The 9542-nt window shown below is 35.7% G+C and overlaps 2 protein-coding genes, 1 long non-coding RNA gene and 2 other non-coding genes across 5 annotated transcripts; 1 reads left to right on the top strand and 4 right to left on the bottom strand.

Moving 5' to 3' along the window:
* Nucleotides 1-294: 294 nt before the first annotated feature.
* LOC119369742 (small nucleolar RNA snoR118) lies at nucleotides 295-386 on the bottom strand. The gene has a single exon (XR_005177313.1). It is a non-coding gene; the product is annotated as a small nucleolar RNA snoR118 (small nucleolar RNA).
* Nucleotides 387-486: 100 nt separating this feature from the next.
* Nucleotides 487-562, bottom strand: LOC119369725 (small nucleolar RNA R66). The gene has a single exon (XR_005177296.1). It is a non-coding gene; the product is annotated as a small nucleolar RNA R66 (small nucleolar RNA).
* A 1313-nt stretch (nucleotides 563-1875) lies between these two features.
* Nucleotides 1876-2527, top strand: LOC105643554 (Ca2+-binding protein 1). Its single transcript, XM_012228708.4, has one exon. It carries the CDS (start codon nucleotides 1981-1983, stop codon nucleotides 2461-2463), a length of 483 nt encoding a protein of 160 aa, XP_012084098.1. The 5' UTR covers nucleotides 1876-1980; the 3' UTR covers nucleotides 2464-2527.
* A 295-nt stretch (nucleotides 2528-2822) lies between these two features.
* SLD5 (DNA replication protein-like protein) lies at nucleotides 2823-6435 on the bottom strand. Its single transcript, XM_012228707.4, has 6 exons — nucleotides 6126-6435; nucleotides 5555-5677; nucleotides 5191-5273; nucleotides 4987-5096; nucleotides 3236-3317; nucleotides 2823-3102 (listed from the first exon to the last, which is right to left on the bottom strand). Exons 1-6 carry the CDS (start codon nucleotides 6303-6305, stop codon nucleotides 3006-3008), a joined length of 675 nt encoding a protein of 224 aa, XP_012084097.1. The 5' UTR covers nucleotides 6306-6435; the 3' UTR covers nucleotides 2823-3005.
* A 1700-nt stretch (nucleotides 6436-8135) lies between these two features.
* LOC110010474 (uncharacterized) lies at nucleotides 8136-8841 on the bottom strand. Its single transcript, XR_002285470.3, has 2 exons — nucleotides 8784-8841; nucleotides 8136-8692 (listed from the first exon to the last, which is right to left on the bottom strand). It is a non-coding gene; the product is annotated as an uncharacterized LOC110010474 (long non-coding RNA).
* Between the last annotated feature and the right edge of the window lie 701 nt (nucleotides 8842-9542).

The raw sequence follows: 9542 nt of genomic DNA, 5'->3' as shown, positions 1-9542 counted from the left end.
AAAAAAATAATTAATGTGTATTGTAATCCTCCAATCATATGATACATATTAAATATAGAAATAGGAATTATAGTTTCTTTTTCTTTTCCGTTCAATACATACAATTTCACCATTACAGAAATTGATCATCAAATGTTCTTTTTGTTTTTTTTTTTGTCTTTTCATTTTTTTTCCCTTATAGATAGTTTTTGGCTTATAAATAGGAATAAATCTTATGGCTTGTTTTTCTCTTTTACATTTGGTCTAGTAAGTGAAATATATATGATTAAACTAAATAAAATCCAAACACGCACTATATCAGACATAGCTTTCTAGGCTGCAAATGTGCATCAAAAAGGCCAGCTGCGAACAGCTTGCTCAGAGCCCAGTGCATATTCATCATCTATGCCAAAAAAATTTGGCATTTTATTTTAAAGCAAATTAAATTTAAAAATACCCAATGTATAATACGTTTTTTTTAAAAAAAATTGAAAAATTACTAAAGGGATCCTCAGAAATTATGCTTGTAATTTTCATCAAATTACTATTAATCAGGTCTCAAAGATTCCATGCCATCATTGGAACCCCAGAAATTGCAAAACCAACAAAAAAACACAACAAAAAAAAGTTCACTTCAAAGTTAATATGTTGCAGGATATTATTCACTAAGCTTGTCGATTACTAAAGCCAAGTGACTCAACACCTGCGTAAAATCTCCGCCTCTTCCAAATTATAAAAACAAATCTTAAAGAAACCCTAAAAACATTGAAATAGGATCAGAGGGTCCCATGAAGAGGCATTTCCAAACCAAATAATAATTTTTCCCATGTGAAATCGAAGAAACAAAAGAAATCCAACGAAATTGGGAGAGAAAAACACAGACAGAAAGATTTCTATTTCTAAGTTCTAAGGAACGAGGATCAGCTATGGTGCGGGTGAGGATATTTATATACTGGGATTTAGATTTGTTAGGGTTTTACTCTCATACCATATCCAGCCAAATTACTAAAAACTCCTCATGCCCGGACGGGCCGATTGATTGGGCCAATAGCCCAAATTCTTGTTCAAACTTCAAACTATAGGTTTTTGAATGCATTTAGCCCAGATGAAAAAAAAAAGACGTAGAAAATGAAAACACGTGGATTTAAGAATCTTGTTAAAAAGATTGGGAATAAGTATCAAAGAATTTTGCATTTTGGGCCACTAGTAATTTCGTGGAATTTCCAATCAGGTTGACTGGCAAATGCCCATTCCACAAGTCCGACTCCCATTAACTTGGCTGGCAGTAGAAAAATACCCTTTAGTCCTCAACTCTTTTTCAACTCTCCGATATATTTGGATCCTCAACTTTTAAGGAGGCAACTGTGATTTCACCACAAACGAACAAACCAACCAGTCGTGCCAAACCAACCAGTCGTGCCAAACCAACCAGCCTGTGTTTGTAAATAATAATGAAATATACAGAAAAAAATATGCAGTAGTGAATTTTATATTTTTAGAAATATATATCCTTAAATTCGATGCATAATTCAAGGTTTTGGAGCTTAGCAAAAGAAAATTTCACAGCACAACCACATAAAATGTGATTATTATTATTTAAAAAATAAATTTTTATAAACTGCAAAAGACTAATTCTTTTCTAATAATTTAATTGGTATTTTATAAATTTTAAAAAATGGTGTTTTATTAATTTAACGAGCCAACCCTTGCCCTTGGCAATGGCCTCCCACAAATTAAAAAAGAAAAAAGAAAAAAAGAAAGGCCAGTTCCTAACGTCACCACACACGTAACAGAATATACGGAAACGCCGTGGCAATACCATAGACCTCAAAGCTTGTCAAACAAGTCACATGGCTCTATTTTAGTGGACTCACATTTCTCCTCCAAATATATAAGCAACAGACGCCTCATTTCTCTCCCAGAATTCATCTGCCTAACGGTACGACCCCCAAACACTCCTCTTAAGAAGAAGAAGAGAGAAAAAAAAAAAAAGAAAGAAGAATGTGTCCATCTGGTAGAAGTTTAGCTTCAAACGGCAAAACGACGTCGGCCAGGCTGGATTTCAGGACAGCATTTGACGTTCTCGACGCGGACCGCGATGGGAAAATTAGCCGAGACGATCTTAGGAGTTTTTACACGGGATTTTTAAGTGGCGGCGCCGACGATGATGTTATAGGGTCTATGATGTCTTTGGCGGACTTTAATAAAGATGGGTTCGTGGAGTACGAGGAATTCGAACGAGTTTTGAATGGTAATGGAAAGAGGAAGAAGACCTATAATGGAGTCATGGAGGATGTGTTTAAGGTTATGGACAAAGATGGAGATGGCAGATTGAGCCATGAAGATTTGAAAAGTTACATGCAGTGGGCCGGATTTGATCTAGCTGATGAAGATGTCAAAGCTATGATCAAATTGGGTGGTGGAGATGATAAAGACTCTGTATCTTTCGATGATTTGCTTAAGATTTTGTCTCTTGATATATGATTCCATATCACAATTATGTAAAAGTTGGATTTTTAATTAACATATGAACGATTTTTTTGCTTCATTTTCCATTCTGATACCAAGAAATCACAGTAGTTTTTCAATGTCATTTTCCTTGATTTGTCTGTGTTTGGTTGACTTGTCGTTTTGTGTCCTGGGTTCTGGAATATTCGATGATTTCGTGGTCTATAACCTTTCGTTTAATGCCAGGCTTTTAGTATGGCTACCTGGCAAAGGCTGAGCAACAGGGTTATGAATTTTCAACAAACTTTAGTCAATAATTGTGTGTGGAAACGGCCATCAGCAATTGCTGGAATTTTTACCCCAAAAAAATATTCTCAATAGTTTCCCCTTCCAAGTCAAAAATCAATAATCTATGACATTTTTCACTAGATTCATATAAAAAACAACTGACAACATCTTGGGCACAACCAATTTGCTACAAAATACTGAATTGCAGACATTTCTCCATATCATAACATTCTGCCATCAGTAACTTATTATCCTGTGATAAGCATTTCTAGTACTACTTGGCTGGATGCCTAGACCAAATCTATTTTCCCCTGCTCTAAAGGCTTCTTTATGAACTTGTAACATACAAAGGTAAGTAAATCTCGTTCCATCTCTGTAATTTCCGTACTGCCAGAACGGAAATCTTAATCAGTAATTAGACAGATAAATCGCTATGATTTTCCTAAAGATAAAACATTGAATGATAAAAACAAAAGATCTCTACCAAGCAACGGCCCCAAATTGGACCGCATCATATTACCTGTACTCAGGCTCAATGTCCATGCTGGAGAGATACTGCTTAGCTTTGCAGATAACAAACGTGTCCAGCCGTGGTGCAGGGACTGTGAATCATACAAATTAGAGGGATTATAAACATGTTATATGTTTTTTCTGTTGAAAACAAATTTATATAAGCCTGGAATTTAAAACCGCCCTATTATCTGAAAAACACACGAGTGTATGAAGAATAAACCAACAAAGAGGAAGACATAAAACCTTGTGACAGGCACCCTTTTCTACAAGCTAAGGTAACTGTCACATGTTGGATATGAGGAAAACAGTATAGACAAGATCACTAAAGCAAAACAAGAAAAGCAAAGATGCATAATCCAGCAGTGCTGGCTCTAACTACACAAAAAATGAACATAACACGGGATGTGCTGATTTGTAGAGTGAATTGGCAGCATTGGAATTCTTCAAGGAATTCATATCAACTTATACATCCAATTCCAAACTATTGAAAAATCCTCATAAATCCTCTTCTAATAATGTCCAAGTCTCTGAGAATTGCTCGCTGCCAACACCATTACTTTATTGGTACACTAAACCATAACTAATCACATCATCTTTGTTTTCAATTTGCAATTACATCTAATAGTAAACCAATTCTCATCATCATCATCACCACCACCACCATCACAATTCCAACTGGGTCCCTGTGATAAAACCAAGCACAATAATTCTCTCACCAGCTGAACTTGTGCGGTCCCGATTTCCAAAATTCCCTGATTCCAATTCTGTTTCATCTAGTGAATTCCAAGAATCTTGGTCAAGAATGCTTGTAGGAGAATTTTGAACTAGAATTAGATTCTTGGATTTAATTTGTTTTACATGGGAATTGAATTTCCCCAAAAATGGATGGGTAAGGAGCTCCTTACCTCTCCATCTTGCTTTTGGATCTCTCCTTGAACACTTATCCAAAAGAAAGACCCTTTCCAACAAGGAAATTCTGACACTGAAGGCTTCAATTGAATTTGTTGAAAAATAAATTCTTTGTACATGTATGACATTAGAAGCTAAATATTCCTAATTCTTTTCAATTCCAGATCCTTATCCAACTTACTGGTACAGCCAATAAAGCACAACGTTCCTGTAGTATTCAAATGCTTGATAACAAATGAAAATATGCGCATCTGTCACCTTAAATGTCCTACATACAGCCACCGACTTGAAGTTTTGCATAATAATAGAAAAAGTGCAACACCATAGGAATCATCTGACTGGATTCATCATCATCACGGATTAGCCTTATTTGGTGCAATTATCAAGTCTACATAGCAATAGGGGATTTGAAATTGAGTATTATGCTCAAAGTAGATCCCTGATTATAAAAATTGATGGCTATAAATGGAACAAGTTTGTTGTGAAATAATAGAGATGCTCTTAGTTAGGGTATTGAACATTTCACCAATTTCAAGACCAGATACGAATCCAAGGCAACAGCACAGTGTGCAAGGCACAGTGGCATACAACACGCAAGATAGATAAGAAAGAAAGAAGGGCAACTCTATACATGCCACAATATTTCTATGCACAATGCACAAATAAATTTGGAGATGCCCATTCTGGAATAAACACCATAAACTATTAATGTTTAGTTACCTTGCATACATCTATATAATTTCAAAAGACTGAATATATTTAGTTTAGGTTCAATATACACTGACTTCACATCATACTAAATAGCATTAGAACGACACAAACTGAATGAAAATAGAGTGTGAATATTACCCATATCGTCCTCTTCACTTGTTATGGATTGTTTAAGTATGGATTGGTAATTATCAGGCAATTTTGACAGAACAGTCTGGTCAAGATGCTTTCCCAGATCATCAGTGCACCTGCAATCAAACAATTAACACCAAAATTGGTAAGATGAATAAACCATAAACACATGCCACTAGCATGAAAATATGAGGTAGCTGATGCCTTCACCTCCGAGCAAACATTTGTTCTTGCTTGGAAAGCCGGTTAAGAGAGTCATCGGTTTTTAAAATGTGGAACAAGTACTCCTCGATCTGCACTGAAAATTGCTTGATAAATAAATAGCTAAATGAAATGTGACTGACGTATCAGTCTTTGTAAAACGTGAACTTTTCTTGGAATAATGAAAATAGCCACCGGCCCTCCCCACTAATTGTTCAGAATTTTGTGTCTTGCAGCTTTGAGCTCTTGTATGCGGAAGAGCTAAATTGTAGAGGAAGGACCCATGTTTTTAATTGCAATAAAGAACAAAATCAACAGATTCAGTCACCATAATCCAATACACACCCTAATAGAATATTAAATATATATTCACCTTCTGGAGGCGAACCCGGAGATATGATCTCAACAGAAACTGAGTCCTATCCAGGTCCATCTGGTAAAGTGACACGGTTAGAGGATCTACACCATCTGCTTCAAATATCTCCACATTTTGTTCCTGCAAAGATACAATAAATTGGCATTAAAATTTAGCACAAACAAAGCAGTAAAAACTTTGCATTGCAAATTGCCCGGAATTCTCATGACTACACAACTCAAGTCACAAGAAGTTTTCATAATTGATATTTTCCATGCACTTGCATTCTAATTTCTAAATCTCGACCATGAATAGGCATATTAAAAGTACACAAAAACGAAGTTCGCAACGTAATCACAATGAGAACTTGTATCACAGATAAAAAAACAACACCAACCCGCCAAATGTACAACAAATTGAATAGCTAATTTCACATTCCGACTCTAAACTCCAATAATTAATTTCTCAGAAAAATCGAATACTAAACACTGGAGAAATTAAAATCAAATTCTGCATTGAAACCCATTAATCGGCCAATAAATTTCTCGAGAAAAGAAAGAGATGGCTAGGGTTACGAGAGAAGCTATACCGCCAATTCGATCTGCTCTTTGATTCTCTGGACCAAAGAAGCTTCATAATGAAGAATCTCCGGTGCAGCCTTCTCATTACGCCACGCCCTCTTCAACAACTCCACATCGGTGGTAGATATCAACGTCTCGTAATCATCCACAAACGCACTCGTCGATTCCTCTACTGATCCTGTAGCCATCTCATCTGATTTCTCCACTGAATCTATCAGAACTTTACTTTTCACAGACTATAGTTTAGAGGCTGAAATTTGAGAGGGAAAATCCTAAAATTATAATTAGAAGTGGCGCCAACGCCAAAAACGGGCGTTTTAGATAAGACAGATTTCGAGTTTATGCGTGAATCTAACACCATTGGATGGGCCGTAAAAATGAACGGCCAAGATGGGGTTCGATTCACGCACAAACTAGAGATATGTCCCACCTCCATCTCTCCACAAACTCAGCGTTTGTTACTCGTTTGGTAGATTTGTTGTCGGCTTTTATAGGGAAAGAGAAGATGGGCTGCAACAAGAATCCAATACCAACACCGACGCCGCATAGGAGACTGGCCCGTCCACCACGAGATATGCGTGGAAAGTCGCATAGAGACAGAGTGGGATCCAAGTTTATTTATGTTAAACATTACCATATGCTTTACTCATAGCTAATCCCTTGAGCTGTACGTGCTTGTTTTCTTAGTGGCCATTGATTAAAATGAAGATTTTTTAAAGCTTGATATTTTATTTCCAGGCAGCACAGATACAAGTCAGTTGGAATGGAAGTTCTCTGCATATTAATTCCAGGCCCAGCTCTTCGCCTAAAAATAGCCCAATTTCAAGAAATAAAGACCTAAAAGGCCTATTTAGGCCCATCTTCGTTGGGCATCAAGAACCCTTTAAAGTAATATTTTTGGTAATACTGTATTATAATTGACAAAAAGTCAACAGACTCCACCGAATGCAGTCGAGTCTTAAAATCTATAATTAATACAAAAAGTGTTTATTAATTAATTAAAAAAAAAATCGATCTAATCTCAATTTATTTTTTCACTTTTCCCTTTCTCTCATGTAAGATTAATTACTAGAAAATTCTATCCACTTTCTGAAGTGGCAACATCATCAATTAAAGCATTCATGAAAGTTTGCCAGATATAGTAGTTTTGCTATATCATTCTCTAGATTCTGTGCACATAATTAATTACTCTTAATTTGACTGGATCTGTAAATTCAAATCGATTAGCTTCTTAAGCATTTACCCTCAGAAATATTCCGGTAGACTTATATATATATATATATATCAGAACCGTAATTCTAACCATAGTTAAATTTGTTGAGTGTGAGCAGTAGTATAATCTAGCTGGTACAATTGTCAAACTGCTATTCCATTTTGTTAGTTGCCAGTACATGTATTAGCTTGTGAACAAGAAAGCTAACGTTCCGTTGTGGAAGAACCAACCTCTGTGGCATTGAAACGTGTAAGCTGAGCAGAGTTGCACCCTTCCAGTAGATATTGGTAGAAGCTGCTAATACATTCTTAAGTTACCCACTAATGGAAATGCTTCAAAATATTTTGCATGTATTTGAATCGCTCGGACAGGGAGTTCTGATCAATTATATACACGGAAAAACAGAGTGCATGCCCTAGCTGGTTATATATAGGTTGCCCTAGCTTGGGTTTTACTGTTCAAGTCACTGGTAATTCCCTCTCCTCCACAGATATTTATGTGCTCATACATACAAGTAGTTAAGAAATACAGTTAAAGAAATGGATTTAGACAATTTGAATTAAGGAAATTAAAGAAATGGAGTTAGGGTTTATAATTTCTATTGATGAAATAACCTCAGTTTCAGTCATCAAAAAGCTTGTCTCTATTCGTGAAATCACTAAAGTGATTAATTAATTACTAAGCACGACAATACAGATTAATGTTGTCTTTGACGTCTACGAACTAGCCAATGATTAATTGTCTATATGAGGGATATAATTAATTAACCACAGTGCAAAAGCATGCACATCAGCTGCTAGGCATGAAACGGTACAATATATATATAATATTATTAGTTCTTAGTTCTTTGCAAAGCCTATAGTACATTAAAACCAGACTTGCCTGAGTACAGTACATTTGATCAGGATGAGTAGTTTCCAGTTTATTACAAGCTAGACACACTCTTTGTATATTCACATACATAATAAGCTTAATTAATTAACAAGCCTTAATTTTTTGGGCTGGGTCTATAATTATTATTTTCCGACGGAAAATAGCGGTGGGTCTCTGGACCGTTTTGAGGTTTACGGCCATGGGCCTGGTTCTCTTCATTGTTTCCGTCTGTTTCAGTTTCACCCTCGTTGCTTGTTTCTTCTTTGTTTAAAATGGAGTCCTTGTCTTTGTCAGTTACACCAGCGTTTCCCTTTCGCCCAAGAGATGTCGTTTCACTCAAGAGATGGCGATTATTGCTCGTCACAGCCACCTGGTCTCCGAGAACTTTTGCATCAGATTGCAGCGTTGCCAACATCAACATGAAAACAGCAATAATAACAACTGATAGGATCTTCATGGCGATTCAATATTACTTTGGACAATTAGAACCTGAAAACAAGTAATTAATGAACCTGAGTCATTAAGATTAAGATAATGATATAAAAGGCAACTGAAACTAATTATTGAGACTCCCATATACCTGGAACTTAACTGCTACTATGCGATAATGAAAATGGGTTGCTAGGGTTTAATATATAGGCAAATTTCTAAACTGTTTGAAGATGATGAGTTGGAGGCTATTGAGCTAGAGTACTAGTAATAGATGAAATTATACATGAGCACTAAAAAAAACGAAGTGGTGGTGTGGCACTAATCGTACCACCATTGGAAAGGACAGTGGCCACCAACGAAGATAATTATGATTAAAATTGATAATTAATCCCATTTGCATTCTAGATTTTTAATCTTGTAATAATTTCTAACCTGCAATAATTGTTGGATCATAATCTTTCTTTCACCATATCGAGTTGACCACTAAACAAGATTACATGGGTTAATAGTTAAAGTTAAAAATAATATTAACAATGGCGGCCACGGTATGTACGTTATCGGTAGCGGTATTGCATGGTGAAAGATTATAACGTGATCGTTTTAAAGACTCATTATATCAGTTTTCTAGTGCCACTAATAGTATTGCGTTGAAGTGGTTGAAACTACCCATCTAGAACAGCAGCGGCACCTGCAAATATATTATTTCCATTCTTCTTTTCTTCTGTTTTATTTTTTCTTCCACATTTTTGAATGAAATATAAAAATAAAAAGTACAGAAACATAATTACACATATGAATAAGGAGTCCACTTTCATTATAAATTCTGTTGGATATCAATTCATGAAGCCTATTGTTCTTGGATTTGTTTAATAATAATATAATTAATCTTTCTCTGCTTTAACCTATA

Source organism: Jatropha curcas, chromosome 7, assembly GCF_041381405.1.
Source record: "Jatropha curcas cultivar XTBG-Jc1 chromosome 7, XTBG_Jcur_1.0, whole genome shotgun sequence".
NCBI lineage: Eukaryota > Viridiplantae > Streptophyta > Magnoliopsida > Malpighiales > Euphorbiaceae > Jatropha > Jatropha curcas.
Note: the sequence above shows the minus strand (reverse complement) of the source record. Positions and strands in the feature narration are given on the sequence as shown.

Bases quoted from the DNA above. Each gene is read 5' to 3' on its own strand.
- SLD5 (XM_012228707.4), bottom strand. From the start codon at position 6,305: ATGGCTACAGGATCAGTAGAGGAATCGACGAGTGCGTTTGTGGATGAT. The intron at 5,097-5,190 runs GTGAAGGCATCA...GTTTGATTGCAG, and splicing joins GAACAAATGTTTGCTCGGAG to GTGCACTGATGATCTGGGAA. The intron at 3,318-4,986 runs GTAATATTCACA...TATGATTCACAG, and splicing joins AAGTGAAGAGGACGATATGG to TCCCTGCACCACGGCTGGAC.
- LOC105643554 (XM_012228708.4), top strand. From the start codon at position 1,981: ATGTGTCCATCTGGTAGAAGTTTAGCTTCAAACGGCAAAACGACGTCG.